At 36.6% G+C, this 27,974-nt stretch overlaps 1 protein-coding gene across 1 annotated transcript; it reads right to left on the bottom strand.

Annotated features, from left to right (window-relative positions):
- Positions 1-12: 12 nt before the first annotated feature.
- Positions 13-27,974, bottom strand: LOC123530983 (D-3-phosphoglycerate dehydrogenase-like). Its single transcript, XM_053517429.1, has 11 exons — positions 27,768-27,974; positions 21,590-21,741; positions 21,093-21,158; positions 20,234-20,387; positions 14,495-14,627; positions 12,625-12,773; positions 11,361-11,513; positions 6,142-6,274; positions 4,239-4,375; positions 2,140-2,344; positions 13-1,212 (listed from the first exon to the last, which is right to left on the bottom strand). Exons 1-11 carry the CDS (start codon positions 27,906-27,908, stop codon positions 1,055-1,057), a joined length of 1,581 nt encoding a protein of 526 aa, XP_053373404.1. The 5' UTR covers positions 27,909-27,974; the 3' UTR covers positions 13-1,054.

Below are 27,974 nucleotides of genomic sequence, written 5' to 3'. Positions count from 1 at the left end.
TTTAAAACCAGATGTTTTTTCTTCATTTTATTTTATACTTATCAATACTGATGTATGATAAATGTTGAACAAAATGTTTTGCATACTAAATGATTATGTCGACTTAAATGGGCACAACTTACCTTGATATTATTTTTGAATGAACCATTTATAGAACTGTTTTGCTGTAATATTAATTAAACAAGTCAACTGTTCCCACTTTGTCAACTTAATCAGACAAGTAAATGCATAAGAAAGTTAACATTTTCTAGACAGGTATAATAGCACATCTATAATACTGCATGAATACATAACATACTGGTAAATTTAGCTAGAGAGTATGATAACCAGTTATTTTAACATATATAAATTATTGCTTATATAAAAATCTAAAGTTATTAAGTTACTGCTGCACTGCTTCAAAACCACTTGCAATGTTTTCAATAAAACTTAAAATACATGTATAAGCAATAACTGGCTGAATATTTATTGTAAAACTTCACATATGCCAGGCTTAGCAATGTGGTGCTATTTTCAGGGTAAAAAAAGTTGCATACCAGTATTAATTTTTTGCTTGAGCATTTCATGTTATGAAGTTTTCTTCATAGTTCGAATAGAAAGAAGTTTTCAAAGGCCAAGATAATAGAATTATCGTTAAACCTGAATGAAATCATATCCTTACAAGATACAAAAGGAGTATAACATATTTGTCATTATTTTGACCCATTACATTTCTTGAAGGCATTAAAGCAAACAAGAGAGCATGAATTAAATGTGGTTAAACTGAATTTTTATCTAGTTTAAGCAGGTCCTTCAGTTCAAAACAAACACTGACCATACTAACTTGTGGATTGTAAGATCACTTCCAGTTTTATATAAACTTTGTGTGTATTTTCTGTAACAAAATGGACTGTTTTGGTTTCAAGAAACATTTATCAAAATCTTTTACAAGCATTTTCTTTTTCGTAAAAAATCCTTTTTGTAGAAAACATTTTCTAGCAGAACAAAATATATGTAGTTCTTAATACTTCTAAATTTCAGCAGGTTAAAATTGTTAAAGCCATCATCTGATTGGTTAAAATTCCAACTCAACAGCTGATTGGACAGTTTTACTGATATTGAAGAGTCCATTTGGTGGAGGGGAAGGCAGGTACACAATGCCCCACTGCGAACCTTTGGAATCAACTGTAACTGAAAAGCCAGTCACACTAGCACCATTATCTGACAAGGCTCCTGAAACATGAAAATATTTATATATGAATCAATTTAAATATTTTGAGTTAATAATCATAGAACAGTTAATACCCCCATTAAGATGGATTAACTCCAGACTTAAAGGTTATAACACAAAATTTAGGGACCAGTCTCAAAATGCAGGAATGCCACTGGTCAGTTTCAAAATTAAGTTTCGAATTATCCAATCAGATGCTTTATTTTTAAGACTTGTCTCCTATCTTCCCTTTATAACCTTGGAATCTGTATATCTCTAAAAATGGGTTACTGTAATAATTGGTCAATCACAAAATTCTGCTATATATATAAAAAAAAAAACAATCAGATTCTCATTTACCGAGGGTGGTCTTACCACCTTGGAGCATGTACTGAGCGGATACCTAAGGGGACTATCTCTTAGGCAATAAACATAAAAAATTTTCATTTTCAAATGCTGGCAGATGTTTCATCAACTTGTAATATTTACAAATCATATGTTTTTAGGGGAATGAGCAACAGTTCATTCGTTGCTGATGATTAAAGATGTGCGACAGTTCTAACCACTGTTTTTTTTTTACTCCCTAACTTCACTACAGTAAAATCATTTTGCATTAGAAGCAGAAAAATATCCCTTGCATCACTACAGTAAATTATGAACCAGTAACAGAGTTGTCTCCCTTACATCACTAAAAGGAAATCATTCTGCACCAGTAACAGGATTATCTCCCTTACATCACTACAGCAATATCATCTGAACCGGATGAACCAGAGACTAAGCTCAAAGTTCAGTCTTGAGGGATTTCCAGTTTGGAGGGGTTTCACTGTAAGGAATAACACCATAAATATACCAGCAAAGAATACTTTGAGAAAATCAAAATTTCATTTTGTTTGTTTTGCTGGGTCTAAAAATTTAGTAACAAATATAATTCAAACTCTTCTTATACACACCTGCAACAGTTGATACCAGTTTAGGATCACTCTTTGCTTGGAACAATAAAACTGATCCACTAAGAACAGCTGGAGTGGAGAACTGGGCTCCATTAATGCTGATAAGTAGGGGCTGGCCCCCTGATGTGGTCCCTGTGACTGTTCGTCCATCAGCACTCACACTTACAAGCTGACTACCCTTGGTAGATTCATATTTACTTTCAACCTAAACAGTGAATATTATCAAAATTATTTTAAGTTCAAGCGTAGCCATGATAGGTTTCGGATTTTTTTTTCAACAATATTCCAAACTTTTTCTTAATAAGAATAGGATTTATTTAATGTGACAATGACTATACCATTTTGGCAATCTTCACTTTATTTAGTTATTTCAAATTGATTAACCTTTAGCCTGCTGCCGGCAAGTGGTTCTGCCTTTGGGACCAGCGCTGACCAAGATCAGCCTGTACATCTGTGCAGGCTGATCATGGTCTGTACTGTTGGCTATTCAGTCAGTAAATTTTCAAAGATCACCTCTTCAAATAATAATTGGTTTTGACCAAATTAAATGATGGACCAGTCCATTTTAGAAATTTAGCAGGGTGAAGATCAACAACAAAATGATGGCCATGTATCTGCAAGTTGTTGATTTAATATGTAGAGAGTTTATTATTAATGTGGAGCCAGTAATATCTGATCCACTCTATTGGGCTATTGGGCCAGCTACAACAATGCTACTTATATATTGGACCAGCTATACTAATTCACTCCATATTGGGCAAGCTATTATAATTCTCCCTATATTATTATTTTTTTTTTTTGTTGGTTTAATGTAGCACCGACACAGTTTAAGGTCATATGGTGACTTTGCAGCTTTGATGGTGGAGGAAGAACCCAGGTGCCCCTCCTTTCATTATTTCATCACGAGCGGGCACCTGGGTAGAACCACCGACCTTACGTAAGCCAGCTGGATGGCTTCCTCACATGAAGAATTCAATGCCCTGAGTGAGGCTCAAACTCACATCGATAAGGGGCAAGTGACTTGAAATCAGCGACCTTAACCACTCGGCCAAGGAGGCCCCCCCCCCTATTATATACTGGGCCAGCTTTTCTAATTTCCCCATATAATGGACCAGTTCTAATAATTTGTTCTATACCAGGCAAGCTATTCTAGTTCTCCCTATATTTGGCCAGCTAAAGTAATTCTCCCTATATTGGTCCAGCTACTCTTATCTCTCCCTACACTGGGTTAGCTGCACTAATTCTCCCTATATTTTCCTTACACTGAGCCAGCTACACTTCACCCTACCCCCACTCCTAGACTGTATCCATTTTTTCCTTATACTGAGCCAGCTACACTTCACCCTACCCCCACTCCTAGAATGTATCCATTTTTTCCTTATACTGAGCCAGCTACACTTCACCCTACCCCCACTCCTAGACTGTATCCATTTTTTCCTTATACTGAGCCAGCTACACTTCACCCTACCCCCACTCCTAGACTGTATCCATTTTTTCCTTATACTGAGCCAGTTACACTTCACCCTACCCCCACTCCTAGACTGTATCCATTTTTTCCTTATACTGAGCCAGCTACACTTCACCCTACCCCCACTCCTAGAATGTATCCATTTTTTCCTTATACTGAGCCAGCTACACTTCACCCTACCCCCACTCCTAGACTGTATCCATTTTTTCCTTATACTGAGCCAGCTACACTTCACCCTACCCCCACTCCTAGACTGTATCCATTTTTTCCTTATACAGAGCCAGCTACACTTCACCCTACCCCCACTCCTGGACTGTATCCATTTTTTCCTTATACTGAGTCGGCTACACTTCACCCTAACCCCACTCCTAGAATGTATCCATTTTTTCCTTATACTGAGCCAGCTACACTTCACCCTACCCCCACTCCTAGAATGTATCCATTTTATATACATATCTTCATAACTGAGTAATAGACTATGTACAGGGAAGAAATCGACTTTTAACCAAGTAGGAATATACATGTATACCTATCTAATAGAAGGTGCAGGGTATGAAACTGACTTGCCAGTTTTTTCTCGCTACCTATGGATAGTTCTGTGCAATTAAACATCAGAAACTGTCTGAAGTACCTGAATGCCCTGCTGTTTGGCCACTGCTGGCGCACTGACTAGATTTAATGCTGCATCTCCAGCACCACCTTCAACAGACAACAACCCTGAGAGTACAGATGCACCTAGATAACTTCCAGCATCCTTCAATCCTGCACCTAAAATTAGAAACAATGTCAAACTTATTGTGTTGCCTAAAAGGGGCAGGGTGCTGCGAAATACTTTTTGAGCTATAAGCAGCACAAACAAAAAATCCACTATTTTGACTATTTCAAGGGCCACAACTCTGTAATAAGTGCTAAGATTCTCAACAAGAATGCCAAGTGTGCAAGGTCACATCATGATAAAGATTCAAGCAAGGTTTCATGATTTAACATCAAACAGTTTTTGAGCTAGGCACATAATTAGGGGAAAATGTGCATTTTTTTACTATTCCAGGGGCCATAACTTTAAAAATAGAGGGTGAAGCCAGCCAAAAAATAGGTGAGCAAGTCTATATCACGATTAAGACCCATGCAAGTTTTCAACCATTTATATTAAATACATTTTGAGCTAGGTGTGTCACAAGCTGAAAATGTGTTTTTTTTACTATTTTCCATAACACTTTTTGACTATGACCATAACTCTGAAAATAGGGGGTGGAGCCAGACGAAAATTAGAAGGTATGCAAGTCCATATCATGATAAAGAATCATTCAAGGTTTAATCAATGTGTATGTTATACAAAAAACCTTGCTGATCTTTACCATTACCTCTGAGATAGGGGTCCAAGTTTTGCAAATGGCACACTGCCCCATTATGAGGAACATTAATTTTGTGCCAAATAATATTCAAATCCCCTAATGGATCAGAGTTATGCACCAGGCATAAAAGTGCTGATTGACCCACATAATGATTGACAGACAGAATAGCATAATCCTATATAGTGTCAGAAACTGCAGGACTAATAATCAGAAGAGTACAGATACTACAAGGTAAACTCTGGCATCATTTAATTCAACACCTAAAATTAGAAAATACATTGTACTACACCTGTTTTAGACTTATTACTTTGTCCAACGCAAGAATTTTAGCAGGGTCATATTAAATTTTCCAACACTTTAGCTGTAATTCTACTGCTCGGGCATAAGCCATTGTACCCACAAATTAACAACAGAATTTCTCATACCTGTATACCGAACAAGAGCTGTCTATAAGACAGCACGCTTGACTTTTTTAGTGCTTGACTCTGAATTCGAGCTTTGCCAGTAAAAACTTTATAAAAACTTTAAACAAAAATTTCTAAGATAAAAAGGGACATAACTCTGTCAAAATTCAAATGAATCAGAGTTATGGGGATTGTTTCTCCTGGCGTAGACTTTGATAGTAAATAAATCTGATTGTAACAGAGATATTTGACTTTATCAAAAACTTCAACCAACGGTGACGCCAACGCTGGGGGGAGTGCAATAGCTCTACTTTTTCTTTGAAAAGTCGAGCTAAAAATCACAGACATGAGAGCCAAAAGAATGGTCTTTATTTGTATGTGGTACTTACTCACAGGTCAAGATACACTGATTCTGTAAATGATATATTAAAAAGAAATGAACTATAAGTCATTACATTTCAGTGGTTCTTAGCATAGGTTTGGTTGTATATAAACAATATATGAGCCGTGCCATGAGAAAACCAACATAGTGGGTATGTGACCAGCATGGATCCAGACCAGCCTGCACATCCGCGCAGTCTGGTCAGGCTCCATGCTGTTCGCTTTTAAAGCCTATTGGAATTGGAGAAACTGTTAGCGAACAGCATAGATCCTGACCAGACTGCGCGGATGCGCAGGCTGGTCTGGATCCATGCTGGTCGCATACCCACTATGTTGGTTTTCCCATGGCACGGCTCATATGTCAAACACTAGTACATTACAACAATAACAGGCTTACCAACTGATGAAATACTGATGCCCTTCTTTGGGTTGGCCCCTAAACTCGCTAATATGGTACCAAGACATCTACCTAGATCTACCCACGGTTGAGTATCAGCACTTAATGCATTATGCATAGCCTGAGCATTTATCTGGAAAAAAATATTCAAGAATGAAAAAACAACAAATTAAAAACTGGAAAAGGAATTTCCAAATAGATTCTTTCCAAAGAAATTAATAACTAATTTTACTTTGCATAAACAACATGATGCAATAAAAAAGAATATTTTTAAAAGGTATAGTAGAAACTAGATGTGTATCCACAGTACACTGGACCAGTACTTCCACTTTCTGTCACTGTACTGTTACATGTTACCTTTTGACAATGCAAGAGTACATAAGCTTCCGTTTTACCCTGGGTTTAGGGGTGGGGGAGGAGTGGGTATGGATATTACAAAACATTTTCAAGAGACACAAGATAAAAGAAACTGAAAGAATAAAAATAATTTTTTTTTTTTTGAAAGGTGGCTTGGTAGGGGGAGGTTGGGAGGGAATTAGCGGAGCAAGGGTAGTACATTCAAAATAAAATCCCAGTTGCATAACTTGACATGCTAAACAACAATCCTATAAAACTTCCATGGAACTGGGTCACATACTTTTTGAGAAACATTCGGCACACAATATTAGGTCTTAACTCATATTTTAAGTCAAAGAAGATAATAATGGTCTTGTGAAGAGAAATCCCAAGCAAAACCCCCAAGTGCACAACTTCACATGCTGAACTAGAGATGCTTTTGAGAAAAGCGCATGTCTCCCACAACTGCCCCTATGAAAAATGTCTAGTTTCTCTAGATGGTTTAGACGAGTGGATCCAAATAGATGGTCTGGATGAGTGGATTCAATCAGTAATTCAAGGCCCATAAATCAAAAGTGCCTGGGCAGATTTGGCTAGTTATTGAACTTGGCTAAGATTTTATGGCCAAACACATTCTGTTCAAGTTTGGTGAAGATCGGATGAGAAATGTTCGACTTAGAGAGCGAACAAGAGTAAAAAGGCAGATTTTTCGGTAATTCAAGGGCCCTAACTCCAAAATGCCTGGACCGATTTGGCTATTTATCAAACTTGACTGAGGTCTCATGTTCAAACACATTTTGTTCAAGTTTAGTGAAGATCGGATGAGAAATGTTTGACTTAGAGTGCGGACAAGAGTAAACAAGAGTGCAAGAATGTCACAATATACGCCCGTCACAGCAAATTTCTTTACTCTAGCACCTGTATTTGCAAATGGAATTTTAACTTTGTGGTTGTTTAGTAATAATTAAGTGTTTTGTTTTTGTAAGTCCACAAAAAAACTCCGTACCAGGTAGAGATACCTTAAAATACACCTAAAATTGGAAAGTAACATCTATGTTGTACCACAGAAAAGTGGTCTTGGTTTTTCCCTACGGTCAATTATAAAAAAGTTACAATATAAGTTATTTATAGTAACAACTAAGGGAAGTTAATCTAAAAAAAAAAAAAAAAAAAAAAACATCAAAAAAAAAATTGTAAGTCCTCACAAAAATCTTTACCAGGTAGAGACTGGTCAAAATACACCTCAAAATTGGATGTAGCATGCATATTGTACTACAGAAAAGTGGTCTCGATTTTTCCCTATGACTAGTAATGAAAAAGTTACAATATAAGCTATTTATAGTAACAACAAAGGGAAGTAATTCGAAAGAAGGGAACTGCGCATGACACTTCGTCTCATGATGGTGTATAATTGTGTCAAGTTACATCAAAATCCCTCCATGCATGAAGAAGAAATGCTTCGGACAAAGTCATTCTTGTATCTGACCTTTGGCCTCTAAGTGTGACCTTGACCTTAGACCTAGGTACCTGGTTCTTGTGCAAGACACTACGTCTCGTGGTGGTGAACATTTGTGCCAAGTTATATCAAAATCCCTCTATGCATGAAGAAGACATGCTCTGGACAAGGTTTTCATTCTTGTATCCTTTGACCTCTAAGTGTGACCTTGACCTTAGACCTAGAGACCTGGTTCTTGCGCATGACACTCCGCCTCATAGTGGTGAACATTTGTGCCAAGTTATATCAAAATCCCTCTATGCATGAAGAAGAAATGCTCCGGACAAAGTTTTCATTCTTGTATCCTTTGACCTCTAAGTGTGACCTTGACCTTAGACCTAGGGACCTGGTTCTTGCGCATGACACTCCTTCTCATGATGATGAACAATTGTGCCAACTTTCATCAAAATCCCTCTATGCATGAAGAAGATATGCTCCGGACAAAGTCATTCTTGAATATGACCTTTGACCTCTAAGTGTGACCTTGACCTTAGACCTAGGGACCTGGTTCTTGCGCATGACACTCCGTCTCATGATGGTGAACAACTGTGCCAAGTTGCATCAAAATCCCTTCATGCATGTAGAAGATATGCTCCGGACAAGGTCTGTGGACGCCGCCCGCCCGCCAACCCGCCCGCCCGCCCGCCTGCCCGCCAGGGGCGTTCCCATAATACGTCCCGTTTTTCAAACGGGCGTATAAAAAGGCCGATTTTTCGATAATTCAAGGGCCGTAACTCCAAAATGCCTGGATCGATTTGGCTAGTTATTGAACCTGGCCGACGTCTCATGGTCAAAGACATTTTGTTCAAGTTTGGTAAAGATTGGATGAGAAATGTTCGAATTAGAGTGTGGACAAGAGTAAAAAGGCTGATTTTTGGTAATTCAAGGGCCATAACTCCCAGACGCCTGGACCGATTTAGCTAGTTATAGAACTTGGCCCGAGGTCTTATGGTCAGACACATTTTGTTTAAGTTTGGCGAAAATCGGATGAGAAATGTTTGACTTAGAGTGCGGACAAGCTTTGTGACAGACACACAGACTGGAGTAAATCAATATGTCTCCCACACCACTGTGTGGTAGGAGACATAATTATAAATTTTTTACATATTTATATATCATGACTTTAGGTTATATGCTTTTGAGATATGTGCGACACAAACTTAGGCCCTTTATGTATATTTTGGCTGTCAAGGGCCATTACAGATCTTACTGAATGAAATCCCAGACAAAGCCATAGGTGCATAAATTTACATTCTGAACAAGAGATCACAGAGTGATCTTGGCGCCCACCAATGTGCCATTTTTGAGTGTTCCAAATTTCAAGACTTACTGACTACCTCAAGGTCAAATTTCATTTCCGTACACAACACTGTGCATGCGGTCCTAATTCGAAAGCTGTAGCTTGAGAAATGTGAAAGTAGGTTACTAGGTCAATGTCAAGGTCAAAGTTTTTTACGGTACACAATCCTATGCATGTGGTCTAAATTTGAAGCCTGTAGCTACAGAAATGTGAAAGTAGGTCACTAGGTCAATCTTAAGGTCAAAGTTCATTTCGGTACACAAAACTATGCGCGTGGTCCAAATTTGAAGGCTGTAGCTTGAGAAATGTAAAAGTAGGTCACTAGGTCAAAATCAAGGTCAAATTCTATTTCGGAATACAAAACTATGCATGTGGTCCAAATTTAAAGCCTGTACCTTCAAAAATGTGAAAGTAGGTCACTAGGTCAATGTAAAGGTCAAAGTTCATTTCGGTACACAAAACTACGCATGTGGTCCAAATTTGAAGGCTGTAGCTTGAGAAATGTAAAAGTAGGTCACTAGGTCAAAATCAAGATCAAATTTTATTTCGGAATACAAAACTATGCATGTGGTCCAAATTTGAAGCCTGTACCTTAAAAATGTGAAAGTAGGTCACTAGGTCAATGTAAAGGTCAAAGTTTATTTCGGTACAAAAAACTATGCATGTGGTCCAAATTTGAAGGCTGTAGCTTGAGAAATGTGAAAGTAGGTCACTAGGTCAAAATCAATGTCAAATTTCATTTTGAAACACGGAACTATGCATATGGTCCAAATTTGACGCCTGTACCTTCAAAAATGTGAAAGTAGGTCACTAGGTCAAAATCAATGTCAAAGTTTTTTCCAGTGCACAAAACTATGCATGTGGTCCAAATTTGAAGGATGTAGCTACAGAAATGTGAAAGTAGGTCACTAGGTCAAAATCAAGGTCAACTCATGTCAAGGTTCATCTTGCCACTCAAAAATATACATGTGGTCCAAATTTGAAGGCTGTAGCTACAGAAATGTGAAAGTAGGTCACTAGGTCAAAATCAAGGTCAACTCATGTCAAGGTTCATCTTGCCACTCAAAAATATACATGTGGTCCAAATTTGAATGTTGTAGTTATTGACAAGAACATTTTAAAAGCTTTTCCCTATATAAGTCTATATGAACCATGTGACCCCCGGGGCGGGGCCATTTTTGATCCTAGGGCGAGAATTTGAACAAACTTGGTAGAGAACCACTAGATGATGCTACATTACAAGTATCAAAGCCTTAGGCTTTGTGGTTTGGACAAGAAGATTTTCAAAGTTTTTCCTTATGTAAGTCTATGTAAACCATATGACCCCCAGGGCGGGGCCATATTTGACCCTAGGGGTATAATATGAACAATCTTAGTTGAAGACCACTAGATGATGTCACATACAAAATATCAAAGCCCTAGGCCCTGTGGTTTTGGACAAGGGGTTATTCAAAGTTTTTCCCTATATAAGTCATTATAAACTTTTCAACCATCAGGGCGGGGCCATATTTGACCCCAGAGAAATAATTTGAATCATCTTGGTAGAGGACCACTAGATGATGCTTCAAACCAAATATCAAAGCCCTAGGCTCTGTGGTTTTGGATAAGAAGGTTTTCAAAGTTTTTCCCTATATAAATCTATGTAAAATATAGAAATAAACAAAGGGCCATAACTCACTCATAAATTGTTGAACCAGTCTGATTTTCAGCGGGACACAACTAGGGTACCAATACATCATTCTGACAAAGTTTGGTCAAAATCCCCCCAGTAGTTTCTGAGGAGATGCGATAACGAGAAATTGTTAATGGACGGACGGACGGACGGACGGACGGACGGAATGACGGAATGACGGACGGACGGACCACGGACGCAGAGTGATTTTAATAGCCCACCATCTGATGATGGTGGGCTAATAAAAATCCCATAAAGTTTCATGCATCTAGGTAAAATACTTCTTGAAATATGCATAGCACAAATTCAGTCAACCTAAGTAACCCCCCATCCACCACTCCCAAAGTTTGTGGGGCACAAAAGATCTATTCTTAAAACTGTGTTTTAAATAGACCAACACAAAGAGCCAAACTTACTGCACCAAAAAGACTTCGTCCGTGCATTACATCTACAAACTGTTCCGCTATTTCCACAGCAACACGTTTTTGAGCTTCTACAGTACTTGCTCCGAGATGAGGTGTTGCGATAACTTTTGGGTGTTTAGCTAAGGTGTAATCATCTGGGGGTTCCTGTAATATAACCAGTATAATCTCCTGTTGATTTAATAAAACAGCCACCTTAAATCTGACGTGGAAATTTGGAAGTTTTAACCTTCTGTTTAATTAAGAATTAAATAAGTATCAAAATTGGGTTTATCATAGAATAACCAAAATTTGGAGTTCTTATGCATATGAATATATCAAGAAGGCCCAAGTGATATATTTCTACACTTAAAAACGACAAACGAGGGTTATTCTGTGATAAACCTTATTTACATACTTACTATTTTGATTCTAACACTACTTACTTCAAATAACGTTAGACAAGAATCAGAGGAGTATTTTTAACGTAAATTACAATTACATGCTATGCCACAGCATTTTGCCAAAACACGGTGCGTGTGCAGCACAGTTCAAGGTCGATTTATTGCAGAATAACTCGAGATAGATTTTGCTCTACAAGTATGTAGGTTATAAGCTGGTCGGGTTAGAATAAAACTTTTCCTTGACTTTTCTTTAAACATACCCATTAGAAAATGTCAATCATACTAATTATGCAAACAGGTGACAGGAAATCACAATATTGGGTTGATCATCCAAAAATATTTTGGAACTCAAACTGTTTAGTTGTAACGTCTTAAACTTATATATAATATCCAAAAAGTATCTTTACATATTATACCGTTAAAAGCATATCATACATTATCTAGTAGCATAAATGAAAAGATCTTGTTCATTATACCGGTAATGTGATGCAACATTTGTAGAACAGGGTGGATCCATAAAGTTTTTAATATCAAATTAATCGCTATTCATCATTTTTGTTTTATACTTTTAAAAATTCGGTGCGTTTTCCCCAAAATTGGCTCCTTTCAGTGTACCAAGTTTTATGAAAAAAAAAATCTTTTGCATTTTTAATATATCCATGTACCAAGTTTCATGGAGAAACATCTTGTACAGTAGCTTATAAAGTTATGACAAGATCCACTTTCTGGCTATTTATGACCAGACAGTGGAACTGTCAGACAGGGTGCAAACAAGAGGATCCCTCTTTCTGTCCTGAATCAGATGATAATTCTGCTTCCCTAAATGTGCTCTTCTGACAATATATTTTTGGCATACAAAAATGTAGTGTACATACATTTACATAGACATCTAAGCCAGCACCGCCACACTGTCCAGCATCAAGTGCCTTCAATAAGGCAGCTTCATCAATAATCCCACCTCTAGCACAGTTCACAACCTTAACTCCCTTCTTACACTTTGCAAACACACCTTCATTGATCAAATCTGTAAACAATTAATGAAAACAAATGAAACTGGCAGCTGATACTTGTCATTTTAGTAACCATTACTCTTTACAAACTACCACTTTAAGCAATTCTAGCATTAAATTGCAGTTGTTGTTCTTTTTAAGGCATGTTTCTACAGGAAAGTAAACATATGTTAGCAAGATCATATGCTGCTAACATAACTTTATATATGCACATGCCATGACAAACTGTGAAGGTGTAAGGGCCCTTTAATGCATAATTGAAACAAATTTAAAAGGAAAAGCTTTTCACAAATCTTATGCTTGAATAGCATTAATGCAAGTTTGTTTCCAGTTACAGCATCTACAGTTTATCAAATTCCTCAGGTACCTCGAGATTCTGATGACCTTATGACTCAACAAGAGCTTCACAGGAGACAGTGCGCTCAACTATTTCGATGCTGGATAGTGAAACTGGGCACATCTGAGGAAACTGGAGCTGTCACTGGAGTGTTTAATGACTCCAATGGTGGAGGAAGATATTGCACAATAGCCTGAGTCTGTGTCAAAAATATTAAGTAATAAGAGAGGTAAAGATAAAGTGTATCAAAACACTATATAAGTAATTGTAAGCAAAAAGGGGGTATAATTCATTAAATATTGGTGCAAGAGTTACGCACCTTGTGTCATATGATGTGGGTGACCATGTGGAACAATACTTCAAGTTTGAATCAAATGCATTTCATAACTGAGATATAGTGAAATGCATCAAAATTAACCTTAAATTCTAAGTAAAAGGGGGCATAATTCATGAAAAAAATGTGCCAGAGTTATGCACCTTGTGTCATATGATGTGAGTGATGAGTTTGTACAATTATTCTTAGTTTGAATCAGATCCATTCAGTAATAACAGAGATAGAGTAAAAGTGCATCAAAACTTTAACCTGAAATTCTAAATAAAAAGGGGGAATAATTCATGAAAAATTTGTGCCAGAGTTATGCACCTTGTGTCATATGATGTGGGTGATGATGTTTAACAACTATTTTAAGCTTGAATCAAATCCATTCAGTAATAACAGAGATAGAGTGAAAGTGCATCAAAACTTTAACCTGAAATTCTAAGTAAAAAAGGTGAATAATTCATGAAAAAAAATCTGTGTCAGAGTCATGCACCTTGCGTCATATGATGTGGGTGATGATGTTGAACAATTATTTTAAGTCTGAATCAAATCCATTCAGTAATAACAGAGATAGAGTGAAAGTGCATCAAAACTTTAACCTGAAAATCTAAGTCTGGTCATAAATCATGAAATATTGGTGCCAGAGTTATGGCCCTTATGTCAGATGATATAGGTGATGATGAGGAACAACTATTTTAAGTCTGAATCAAATCCATCAAGTAGTAATTACAGAGATAAGTATAAAAAACAGAAAGTGTAAAAAACTTTAACCAAAATGGGCACGTCGAAAGACGCCGATGCCGGATCGAGTAGGACAGCTCTCCTTATACTTCGTATAGTTGAGCTAAAAAAACATGTGTTATCCCTATGCAACATTTATGGCATACTTAACCTAAACTCTTCAGCGACAGAAGGAGTGAAGGTCTGAAGTGCCACAGAATCTGATTGGTTCCTTCTTAGCACAATTTTGAAATTGATCAGTGGCAAGGCATAATTCTTAGACTCTACTCCAAACTCATTTTCATAACCCTGGAGACTTGGGCTACCAAAAAAAATTCTTTTATTAGAACTGGACTCACTTCTAGTTTGTGGTATGAGTGGTGTGTGTACTGTGATATAGTCAGCTTTGGGCCAGATCTGCTCTAACTCCATCCATTCTGTATTGAACTGTGAACTGACTGACCCTGGTATAATTGGGTCATAACCTATCGTCTGCAAGAAAAAACACAAAGATAATGTCAAAATTTTATGACACATTCCCCTGAAAAAGTTTAACAAAACAATAAAATAATGTCAGAAACAAGGTCATAATTGGGGATTGATTTTGGAAAAAAATAATCATACTTTGGATGGAAACTGTATGAACTGTGTACGCAATGCTCTTATGTAGTTGTAATAATTCAAAGTAAAAAAAAAAAAAAAAAAAAAAGAAAAAAAAAGAGGACAATAACCGCAGAAATAACAAGGAGTTGCGTTCAATAAATGTTTGATCCTTGTCAATACAAAGCAACCTAAGTCCAAAACAAGGTCAAGGTCAAACTGAGGTCAGGTGATGTTTGAAGATGAGGAATGGTCACAGGTTACATCTGTATTAGTATCAATTCATTCTTGTAAGCGGTATTAATGCTAGACAAAATGGTCCCATTTGGTTAACCAAGAGACGGCCCATATTAAAGCAACCTTAGTCCAAAATGAGGTCAAGGTCAATGTCAAACTGAGGTCAGGTGATGTCTGAAGATGAGGAATGGTCACAGGTTACATCTGCATTAGTATCAAGGCATTCTAGTAAGGGGTATTGATGCTAGACGAAACGGTCCCATTTGGTTAACCTCGTATGGACGGACGGACGAACGAACGGACGGACAGGATGATCAATATATGCCTCACGCATCAGTAGATGCCGGGGGCATAAAAATCAAGCACGAAAGTCCCAGAAAACAAGTGCATGTCCACTTCATGTTGATGATATATACCAAGTTTCATTGATACTTTAAAAACCTACATGGTAAACCTGTTTTTATTTTACATAGATGGGTTGCATATAGTCTATATTCTAGTATGTTTCCAATATAATATTGACTGGAAACTTTAAAAAAAACTTTCAATTGTGATAGCATTTCTGTCAGATTTTGTAGAGGTCCACTAGGCAATGCTACATGTCAAATATCTAAGCTCTAGGCCTTCTGGTTTATTTTTAGAAAAATTTTGAAGATTTTCCTATGTAAAATCAAGTTACCCCTGGGGCGGGGTCAATTTTGACCCCGGGGGTCATGATTTGAACAAATTTTGTAGAGGTCCACTAGGCAATGCTACATGTCAAATATCTAAGCTCTAGGGCTTCTGGTTTTTGAGTAGAAGATTTTTTAAGATTTTCATATGTAAAATCAAGTGACCCCTGGGGCGGGGTCAATTTTGACCCCGGGTCATGATTTGAACAAATTTGGTAGAGGTCCATTAGGCAATGCTTCACACAAAATATCTAAGCTCTAGGGCTTCTGGTTTTTGAGAAGAAGATTTTTAAAGTTTTTCCTTTCGGTTGCCATGGCAACTAGAGTTCTGCATGGAATTCAATTCTTTGAATAATTTTGAAAGGGGGCCACCCAAGGATCATTCCTGTGAAGTTTGGTGTAATTCTGCCCAGTGGTTTTCCAGAAGAAGATTTTTTTAGAAATTGTTGATGGACGACGCACTACGCACGACGGACGACGCACGACGGACATCAAGCGGTCACAATAGCTCACCTTGTCACTTCGTGACAGGTGAGCTAGAAAGGAACAATTTGCTTTTTTTTTTTATCAGATTACATCATGACGTATCTATAAAAAATTATTTTGTCTGTAAGCTATCTCTACTAACAAGAAATAAAATTGTAAAATTGATGGATATTCGATTCCCCGAAATATGATTATTGCATAATAATGAAAATTGAAAAAGCAGAATTCAACAACTGGAAGTTCCGCTTATACCAGCCAGGGGTTGCCGAGAAATACTCCAGATAAAGAAGGCACTAATGATGAAGAGTCAAAGAGCAATAACTCGGGGACAAATCATTTGACTCGAACATGAAGACAATACGCCAATCTCCTTTAATAAGTAATGCTTCCAAGTTTTGCTGAATTCTAGCCAGGGATTGCTGAGGAATATTTTGGACAACGATGGCCTTAAAGTTTAACAAGTGAATGAAGTATTGCCATGCAATACAAAGTCCCCTACTGGAAGGCACCTAATTTTTTCTACTGCAGTATAACATGATGAACTGATATCTGTCAATGATGTATAAACAATTTTGTACTACATATACAATATGTTATAACATTATAACAACACACTTGGATTAAAATGTGCATATATAAAAACCCACAGTTGTTTTCATATTGAATTTTTTGGGCTGATTATAAAAATGTTATCATGTAAGTTATTTATAGTAACAACAAAGGGAAATTAATCTTTAAAAAAAAAAAAAAAAAAAAAAAAAAAAAAAAAAAAAATAATAATAATAATAATAATAATAACATAAGTCCACAGGAAACTCTTTACCAGGTAGAGATAGGTCAAAATACACCTAAAAATTGGATGTAACATGCATGCTGTACCACAGAAAAGTGGTCTCGATTTTTCTCTACCGCCAGTAATAAAAATGTTACAATAAAATCTATTTATAGTAAAACAAAGGGATGTAATTCTAAAAACAAGGGTGCCTCATGGTGTTGAACATTTGGTCCAAGTTACATCAAAATCCCTCCATGCATGAAGAAGAAATGTCCGTACAAAGTCATTCTTGAATTTGACCTTTGACCTCTAAATATGACCTTGACCTTAGAGCTAGGGACCTGGTTCTTGCGCATGACATGTTGTCTCATCCAGGGGAATATTTGTGCCAACTGATATCTAAATCCTGCTTTGCATGACAAAGTTATAGACCGGACAGGAAAAAAATCCTCTTGACCTTTGATCTCAAAGTGTGACCTTGACCTTTAAGCTAGGGTACTGGGTTTGCGCATGACACATCGTCTCATCATGGGAAACATTTGTGCCAAGTAATATTAAAATCCCTTCATGGATGGCAGAGTTATGGATGGGACAGGAAAAAAACTCTGTTGACCTTTGACACCCAATTGTGACCTTGACCTTTGAGCTAGGGGTCCGGGATTTGTGCATGACACGTCGTCTCATCATGGGGAACACTTGTGCTAAGTGATATTAAAATCCCTTAATGAATGTCAGAGTTATGGACCGGACACGAAACAGACCCTGTTCATGCTATGTTAACATTTGACTGCTAAGTGTGACCTTGACCTTTGAGCTAGGGGTCTGAAAGTTGTGCATGACACATCGTCTTATTATGAGGTACATTTGTGCCAAGTAATATTAAAATCCCTTCATAGATGGGAGAGTTATGGACCGGACAGGAAAAAAGCCTTGTTGACCTTTGACCTCCAATTGTGACCTTGACCTTTAAGTTAGGGGTCCAGGTTTTGCGCATGACACGTCGTCTCCTCATGGGGAACATTTGTGCCAAGTAATATTAAAATCTCTTCATGGATGGGAGAGTTATGGACCGGACAGGAAACAAGAGCTGTCCATAAGACAGCCAAGCTCGACTATTCGAAATATTTTCACAGAAGCAGGAAATTATTACCCAAAATGTTAAATATCTAAAGAGTTTTAAGTTCAAAAGGGGACATAATTTGACCAAAATGCATATCAGAGTTATGGGACTTGATGCTATCAACTAGTTTTATAACCCCGAAGAAACATGTTAAGTTTCAATTCAATATCTGCATTAGTTTTGGGATAGTAACTTGCATGCAAAACTTTAATCAGAATTTTCTAAGTCCAAAAGGGGGCATAATTTGCTCAAAATACATGTTAAGAGTTATGGAACTTGAAACAGAGAGGTTGGTAATTGACCTAGAAAAAGAATAAATAAGTTTCAAAGCTATATGCCTTTTGGTAATAGCTGTATGTACTTGCACGCAAAACTTTAACCAGGATTTCTAAGTCCAAAAGGGGGCATAATTTGCCCAAAATACATGTCAGAGTTATGGGACTTGATTCTATCAACTAGTTTTATAACCCCGAAGACACATGTGAAGTTTCAATTTAATATCTGTAGTAGTTTTGGAGATAGTAACTTGCATGTAAAACTTTAACCAGGATTTTCTAAGTCCAAAAGGGGGCATAATTTGCCCAAAATACATGTCAGAGTTATGGGACTTGACCCAGTGAGGTAGGTAATTGATCTAGAAAAAGAAAAAATAAGTTTCAAATCTATATGCCTTTTAGTAACAGCTGTATGTACTTGCACGCAAAACTTTAACCAGAATTTTCTAAGTCCAAAAGGGGGCATAATTTGGCCAAAATACATGTCAGAGTTATGGGACTTGACCCAGTGAGGTAGGTAATTGATCTAGAAAAAGAAAAAATAAGTTTCAAATCTATATGCCTTTTAGTAATAGCTGTATGTACTTGCACGCAAAACTTTAACCAGAATTTTCTAAGTCCAAAAGGGGGCATAATTTGGCCAAAATAAAGGTCAGAGTTATGGGACTTGGTGCTATCAACTAGTTTTATAACCCCGAAGACACATGTGAAGTTTCAATTCAATATCTGCATTAGTTTTGGAGATAGTAACTTGCATGTAAAACTTTAACCAGAATTTTCTAAGTCCAAAAGGGGGCATAATTTGCTCAAAATACATGTTAGAGTTATGGAACTTGACCCAGTGAGGTTGGTAATTGACCTAGAAAAAGAATAAATAAGTTTCAAAGCTATATGCCTTTACATGATAGCTGTATGTACTTGCATGCAAAAACTTAACCAAGGTGTGACGCCGACGCCGACGCCGACGCCAGGGTGAGTAGAATAGCTAGACTATTCTTCGAATAGTCGAGCTAAAAAGCCCTGTTGACCTTTGACCTCCAATTGTGACCTTGACCTTTGAGCTAGGGGTCCGGGATTTGTGCATGACACATCATCTCATCATGGGGAACATTTGTGCCAAGTAATACTAAAGTTCCTTCAAAGATGGGAGAGTTGTGGACCGGACAGGAAAAAAGCCCTGTTGACCTTTGACCTCCTATTGTGACCTTGACCTTTGAGCTACGAGTCCGGGTTTTGCGCATGACACGTCGTCTCATCATGGGGAACATTTGTGCCAAGTAATATTAAAATCCCTTCATGGATGACAGAGTTATGGACCGGACACGAAATTGCGGACGGACGGAATGACGGAATGACAGAATGACGGAATGACGGAAAGACGGAATGACGGAAAGACGGAATGACGGAAAAGAGCATTCCTATAGTCCCCAAAACTGGTTTTCAACCAGTAGGGGACTAATAAAAGGGCAATAACTCATGAAGATAATGTGCACATCTTCTCTTAAAAGTGAAGCTTCCATCGAAATACTCCGGACAGGCATGGCACTATAGTTTACGAATGTGGAATAACCAAAGGGAAATAACTCGATAAAAAGTATACGACCAGAACAGCAAATTTGTATGCACACTCCTTTGGGGAGTGAAGTTTTGCTACATTCAAGTGTGACCTTGCTGAAAAATTATCTGGACAAGAAATGGTGCTATAGTAAACTAATGTTGTATAATCAAAAGGCAATAGCCAAGTGAAAAATCATCAGACTTCAACATGAAGATAATATGAGCATGTCCTTTTGGTAGTGATCCTTCCAATAATAATTGGCTGAATTCAACGGATGGACGGATGAAACAGTAGCTGATTCCTTTCCCTTGGAGGAGCATAAACAATCTAAAGGCTTGCATTCTAAGGGCCACTTTTTTGCCAATTCTAAAATTACCGTCATTCCGAAGGACTGCATTCTAAGGGCCACTTCCTTGCCTATTCTTCCGAGACCAATAATTGCGAGAGTTTTCCCATACAACTCTGACCCCATGAAGCTTTTCCTGTCCCAGGTTCCAGCTCTCATTGTTGCAACAGCATTTGGTATATCTCTGAAACATAACATACATTAATACAGTTGTATCAAACTATTACATTTTCTTAAATTTTGAGGGTGCAATATCAAAGATTTTTCCTCTCTAAGAGTGTCTTATCAAGTTTTTTTTCGCCTTCTTAAGTGGGAACTGTTTACATACACCCTTTTTTCTCTAAAATCATGCAGTTTTCCCAAAAATTTATTTAGTATCAAAATTCTTACCGGTATTAACCTTTGCCCAAATACCCAACTATTTTCCCCAAAATTACAGTCCCCAAACTCCCCCAATGAATTGTAATCTAAGTCCTCAAATGGTGTCCTATAATAGATTTGTCAACTGAAATATCATTATTATCTAAGGGGCATTGAAGAGTACTCATCTAAGCTGAATGAAAGACTGTATGCTTCATCTTTTCTAATATCTTGTCAGATTTACAATTTTGGAAGAAAATGAGTAAGAACCCAGTCAGTAACGCATCAAAACAGTATTCCTAGGCACTAAGTTCAAGTCCCAGTAGGACAAGACAATTTTTCTCACCCTGTGAAATACCCAGTATGTCGTCCAATGTTAGGCTGTGATACCATTATTTGTTCAGTCTTACAATACTTGGACTCATTGAATTCAAGAGGACAAATATTTCAGTTCAGTGGTAGCTCAGTCAGTATAGCAGCAGAAACGTATTACAATGTTACACATTTTTTCTCACCCTGTGACACTTACCTTGACAGACAGCACATCAATGCACAGGTGTGTTCTGCAGCACTCAGTGTGTTACCTCCTGGTGTACTGGAATAAAAAACAACCATTTTCTAGTCAGTACAGATGTTGCTGCTGAGAACCTCATGGGTTTGAATAAAGTGCAAAAATGCATTTAAAGGGAAATTGGCCTCTCTTCTGTCATACCCTCATGGCAATGGATTCCATCAGGAATGAGGTGTCGAGAGTCCTTCACCACACCCTTTAACCGGTTGCGAGCAAAACAGTTCTCCGATATTTTTGATGGAATCTGTATTAGGGTAAGTATTTCTGATCCAACAACCAGTTAGACGCCTGTACCAGTTTCATCAAAGATGATGCTTGTATCAGCTTGAACAAAGACAATTCTTGTACAAGCTTGATCAAAGACAATGCCTTTACTAGCTTGATCAAAGATGTTATAAATGTTAAGTCAATGAAAAAGTAAGACTTAATGACATATAAAGTTACTTGACACTTACTTCATAACAATGATTCCTCTTTTTGTCGCTGCCTCACAATCTATATTGTCGACCCCTGTACCAGCTCGACCAATTATCTTCAAGTTTGTGGCCGCATTGATTACATCAGCTGTCACCTTCGTTGCTGACCGTACAATTAAACCATCATATTTCTGAAAATATGAAATCACAAATATCCTAACTTTGAAATGCCTAAAACTAATAGAGACTTAAAAACCAACAACTAGGGCTGTCATCAATAACACACTGATATTAATGTATTTAAGGTACAGTTAATAAGAACATGAAGAATCAATATAGAGCTTTTGAAAAACAAGAGGGCCATGAAGGCCCTGTATCGCTCACCTGACCTATTGACCTAAAGGTCATCAAGATTAACATTCTGACCAAGTTTCATTAAGGTATGGTCATAAATGTGGCCTTAAAAGTGAAAACTAGCTTTTCCTTCGATTTGACCCGGTGACCTAGTTTTTTTTATCCCACATAACCCAGATTCGAACTTGACCTAAAGATCATCAAGATTAACATTCTGACTAAGTTTCATGAAGATACAGTCTTAAATATGGCCTCTAGACTGTTAACAAGCTTTTCCTTTGATTTGACCCGGTGACCTAGATTTTGACCCCGAATGACCCAGATTCGAACTAGACGTAAAGATTATTATGATTAACATTCTGACCACGTTTCATGAAGATATAGTCATAGATGTGGCCTCTACAGTGTTAACAAGCTTTTCCTTTGATTTGACCTAGTGACCTAGTTTTCTAACCCACCTGCTCTAGTTTTGAACATGAACTATAGATCATCAAGATTAACATTCTGACCAAGTTTTATTAAGATATGGTCATAAATGTGGCCTCTAAAGTGTTTACTAGCTTTTCCTTGATTTGACCCGGTGACCTAGTTTTGGACCCCATATGACCCAGATTTGAACTTGACCTAAAGAACATCAAGATTAACATTCGCACTAAGTTTCATGAAGATACAGTCGTAAATGTGGCCTCTACAGTGTTAACAAGCTTTTCCTTTGATTTGACCTAGTGACCTAGTTTTTGACCCCATCTGATCCAGATTTGAACATGACCTATAAATCATCAAGATTAACATTCTGACCAAGTTTCATTAAGATATGGTCATAAATGTGGCCTTTACAGGGTTAACTAGCTTTTCCTTTGATTTCACCTGGTGACCTAGTTTTTGACCATACATGATCCAGATTCAAACTGGACCTTGAGATCATCAAGATTAACATTCTGACCAGGTTTCATGAAGATACAGTCATAAATGTGGCCTCTACAGTGTTAACAAGCTTTTCCTTTGATTTGACCTGGTGACCTAGTTTCTTTATCCCAGATGACCCAATATCAAATTCATCCAAGATTTTATTGAGGATAACATTCTGACCAAGTTTCATTCAGATTGGGCCAAAATTGTGACCTCTCTACAGTGTTAACAAGCTTTTCCTTTAATTTGATCTGGTGACCTAGTTTTTGACCTCAGATGACCAAATATCGAACTCGTCCAAGATTTTATTGAGGGTAACATTCTGACCAAGTTTCATTAAGATTGGGTCAAAATTGTGACCTCTAGAGTGTTAACAAGCTTTTCCCTTGATTTGACCTGGAGACCTAGTTTTTGTTCCCAGATGACCCAATATCGAACTCATCCAAGATTTAATTGAGGGTAACATTCTGACTAAGTTTCATTAAGATTGGGCCAAAATTGTGACCTCTAGAGTGTTAACAGTCAAATTGTTGACGACGACGGACGGACGACGGACACAGGGCGATCACAAAAGCTCACCTTTGAGCACTTCGTGCTCAGGTGAGCTAAAAAAACTGATTCAATCGAAAAATATAAAATGAAGCAAAAAAAATGTAAAGATAAATGAAAACTACTGCCTTAAATTTCAAAAACTAGTATCTATACTGCTTGACTTTGATTATTATTCATATTTTATGGATATATTGGTATATTTTGGAACAATCCATGAAAGCCCTGCCCATAACTTCATTCAAATAGGGTTCTACCCTTCCAGTCACTGGAGTATGAATTATCAAACCATGGACTTTGCTGGATTTTGTTTCACTAGGTGACCCATCACATATTTCAAAGGTCAAATGATTTTTTTTATTACAAATGTGCATTTGGAGGCAATGCCTTTGACTGCACTGTACTGGTTTGGAACTGGTTTCCGGACAGGACCACTTTCCGGACACACGTAATATCCACTTTATTTCGTTGTTATTCATGTAATTGTTTCATCTAGATCATTTAGATGTTTGTTCTTCATGTCCACAACAAACCATTATGTTACAAGGCTGTATAGTGTTAGGTTTTATGATGATAACTCACCTGTGTTTACAAAACAACTCTCTGTCTTAATGGGGCATGAAGATAGCATTGCGCATGCGCAGTAGTTCACACTTGCCGAGGTATCAAGTGGGGAAGAAATAATTAAACTACTTAATGATTGTCTGCAGATAACATGTGCTACTTTTAATTTCTCGGTAACAGTTACATAAAATGCAGGGTTGTCGAATTTTGCACTAATTTTATTCTATATCTATTGGAATTATCAAGAATTTGTGTTAGAAGAAATTTGAGTTTTTCATAGTCAACCTCGTTTTGCTTTAGTAGCTGCTATTGAACGTCGGGTTATGTTTCATGTGCATTTTTGAAGAGATGAATGATAATGAAATGTGTAAGAAATAGTTTAATTACTTATTTCGATATCAAATTAACAGCAAAACACCATCGAAATATTTGTCCGGACACTGGTTAACCTCACGGAGAAAAATGCTTCTTTTAGTGACCCCATTTGAGGCCCCATGGAATCCATATTTTATGTCACAACACGATGCTGATTACAAGATCGGTTGCGGAAGGAGCTGAAGTTTGTGTTATATGGGCTTCATTTATGTCAAATATTTTTTTAGGGAATAATGGAGCCGAAATATGAAAATGTGTCCGGAAAATGGTTCCGAACCAGTATATTAATTATATTGAAAATTTTTCAGTATCATACATAACTACATAAATAAAATGTAATTTATATGTATTTTATGTCATTATAACACAATATCAAGTATGATTTTTAAAACTTTATGAGATTACTGAATTATCTTTTAAAACAAATTCTTTATCTACAGTCTAGAAGAATAGTCACGGTGGGTACATTGTAATTTTCCTATATAGATATGTGGTGGGGCATGCCTCTTCAAACTCCTGAACAGTGTAGTTTTCCTATAGAGATGTTACAAGTAAATAGCACACTGGGATTAATAAATCATCACATGAAGCTATTGATTCACTTGGAAATTTTCCTTCATGCAGACCTTTAAATGTCATCTGCAATGCATTGTGACTTGTCAACATAAAATCAATGTGTTGATTGTAAAGTACTTTTCACCTTCAGTACCTTTTCACAATTTTGTTTGAATTTAGGAAGTTAATGTTTTCATTTTTTATAAAAAAAAGTAAAAAGAAAATGATTCAATACTTGCTGTGTCTAATAATATGCAGAAAAAGTCTCTTTCTATAAAACAAGATTTTCCCTGGTTTCTTTTTTTTATGTTTTAAATGTGGTTAATCAGATTTTGAACAAGTAATGTTATAATTAAACTACTGAAATGGGAGAAAAGAATAAGAATACAATTAATTGACATCGGACACAAAAAAGAACTGTATTTTGATTGTATCAAAGACATATAATGAATCAACTCTTAACCCAAAGGTTTTTAACATCTAATACCTTTTGAAGAAAGTTTAATATTCTCATTCCTGTATCAAAAACCTGTGTAATTACTAGAGAAAAAAGAGCTACAGATCTTTTAAAAGGAAATATTAGATTCCTTTGACAGCTCATTAATGGATAAGAACTTTACCTATATGCAATGTTTAAATAATTATTAAAAGTTCAGTTTAATCATGTTCTGTCAATATTTATTTGGGAACAGAAGAAAACTGTAGCCAGGCCTCAATATTTGTTATTTTTAGATGTCCTAGATATTTATAAATAGGATCAGTAAATTTCCATCAAAACCTATCACATGGTGTACACAATACAGTGCAGAAAAATTTGGCTGAGTATGCAAAAACGGCAGTATTTTATAAACCTCTGACCTGTTAGAAGAAAAGTCTAACTAAGGGATATACTTAGTCGTCTTTCATGGAAATATGCAAATAAAATAATTTATATAACCATTATACTTTATGAACTCCTATTTAATGTTCTGCACATTGAATCCACAACCTACTGACCTACTCTTTCCTCAATACAGGTACTCTATTCAAGTACAATACAACAACACTACAAGATGACAGGTAATCAAGTGGTGCCCGGGTCATGAATTAATGTTTTCACAACTTTGTCTGCTAACTTAATATTCAGTGAATCTCTTTTTCAGTATAGTTTTAAAAACATCAAAAAATAACTGTCTTGCATTGTAGAAATAAAATGCGATCTAAATTTAACTAAATATACCAAGTTCTGTGCATATTGTTACATCAATTCAATAAAATGTTAAAGACATTAAACACATTTTTCTTGGCCTAATATATGTCATTGTAAAAAAAAAACAACAGCTATTCTATGAAGAGTCTTTAATGTTCCAACAAATTTGCCAATGAACACAACTGTACCAGTAAATAACTGTTGTATAATGTTATATGCAGGGTACATATGTAAAAAGTGAATTAACAACAGTATGCTTAATAATTACAAGAAACCAATGTGCTAAAACTAAAACAGTTATATTTTAACAGAAAAAAAAGATATTTAACAGCTTTCCTCAAAGCATTTATAAATGTGTAACATGCATGTATAATTTTTTGCAATGTTCAATGACACTTTAAATAGTATGAAGTGGCAGAATTTCAATTTTTTTTCGTGGGGGTGGGGGAAATTAGCTCCTATTTCAGAAGCTTAACGGATATACTTCCTTTATGCATAAATATCGACAGAAAAAGTTACACTAGAAAATGATAATGAATTAGGAATTAAAGACTTTTTGTCTCTTGTGTGACCTGCATGAGACCCCCAAATGTTTGTTTGTTCAAAAGCACATCATATATGCAATCATAAAACTTTTTTTGCTGCTCTTGCAGCTGGTGTAGACACGTCGGTATGATCGAAACAAAAATTGTCCCAGCGTTTGAATCTCATGATGGAAAGTTTCATTAACATTTCAATTTAATATTTCGATATCCTGACACCCTAACAAGCCAATTTACATGATTAATGAAGGCAGACAATGTGTTAAGTCACTGTCCTCTATTTCATCATTTGAGATGTGGAGAAGTTGTATGCCAGGTAAAGAACTGGTGGAGTCTAGTCCAAGGCACTTTATCACGATTGTCTCAGTTGACCCAGCTGTAAATGGGTACCAGCAAATTGCCAAGGTTTAAGGTTTGTTTTTAAAACAGGGTCGCTCAAGCACTAGAGTAGATCAAAGAAGTATAAAATTTATTTTTATAGCTCTTTGAGTAGATCTATACATGTAAAGAGCTCAAAACAGGATGGAGACATCCCCTGGATTGAGAGACATTCTCTTGATCTAAACATTGTCTCTCGTTCGAAAGACAAAATGTCTTTCAATTGAAAGACTCAAATTAGCTTAAGCAATGAAAATCATTGAAAGAGTAATTAAAACTCGCTTTTTAGAATTTATTTCAAATATAGAAAATTATCTTTCTTTTATCAAATTTCCAAAATCAAAATTATTTTGGGAATTTTGTTTAAGCATTATCGATAATGCGACTGTAATGAAATGATTGTTTTAATAATGATTTCATGTTTCTTCAACACTTAAGCTAAATGCTGTCTTTTGATCGAGAGACAGTGTTTAGATCTAGAGACTGTTTTAGTCGAACTAATCCGACGTATACAGTTTGTTTTATATTGTGACTGCAAAAGTCAGAAATTAAAAAGCAGCCACTCAGCGACAGTAAGCTTATCTAGAGACTGTCTCTCAATCCAGGGGAAGTCTCCGACCTGCAAAAAGCGATGGTAAGTAAAGCTTACATTAAATTCCTTTTGGTGGAGTCGTGCTACACTGTCAATTGTCACCAACTGCATAAATGGAATCATGGTGAAAACTAATTACTAAGACTACAAAGTGCAATGTGATAGAGTTGCAAATTATACAGAGCAGAAATTTGAGAAAAAAAAAGATACCGAAATTTCAGCGAGGAACTTTTCCTTATCCGTGCGTAGTTTTGTGTCTTTGACAACCTCTATTCCACTTTCCTTTAGGACTTCCACACATCTTGGATCCACTTCGTCACTTATAAACACCTTTTTTAGTTCTAAAACCATGATTATTTAGCAGTCTGGCAAACAACTTTACCGGCTTTTTGCAAAATGACATGTGGAAACGGGAGA

This window comes from Mercenaria mercenaria, chromosome 11 (genome assembly GCF_021730395.1).
Source record: "Mercenaria mercenaria strain notata chromosome 11, MADL_Memer_1, whole genome shotgun sequence".
Lineage (NCBI taxonomy): Eukaryota > Metazoa > Mollusca > Bivalvia > Venerida > Veneridae > Mercenaria > Mercenaria mercenaria.
Note: the sequence above shows the minus strand (reverse complement) of the source record. Positions and strands in the feature narration are given on the sequence as shown.

What these genes read in the sequence shown, in the direction of transcription:
- LOC123530983 (XM_053517429.1), bottom strand. Translation starts at nt 27,908, where the DNA reads ATGGTTTTAGAACTAAAAAAGGTGTTTATAAGTGACGAAGTGGATCCA. An exon ending in TTGATGTGCTGTCTGTCAAG is followed by an intron (nt 20,388 to 21,092) that starts GTAAGTGTCACA and finishes GTTATGTTTCAG; the next exon opens with AGATATACCAAATGCTGTTG. An exon ending in CATCAGTATTTCATCAGTTG is followed by an intron (nt 4,376 to 6,141) that starts GTAAGCCTGTTA and finishes TTCTAATTTTAG; the next exon opens with GTGCAGGATTGAAGGATGCT.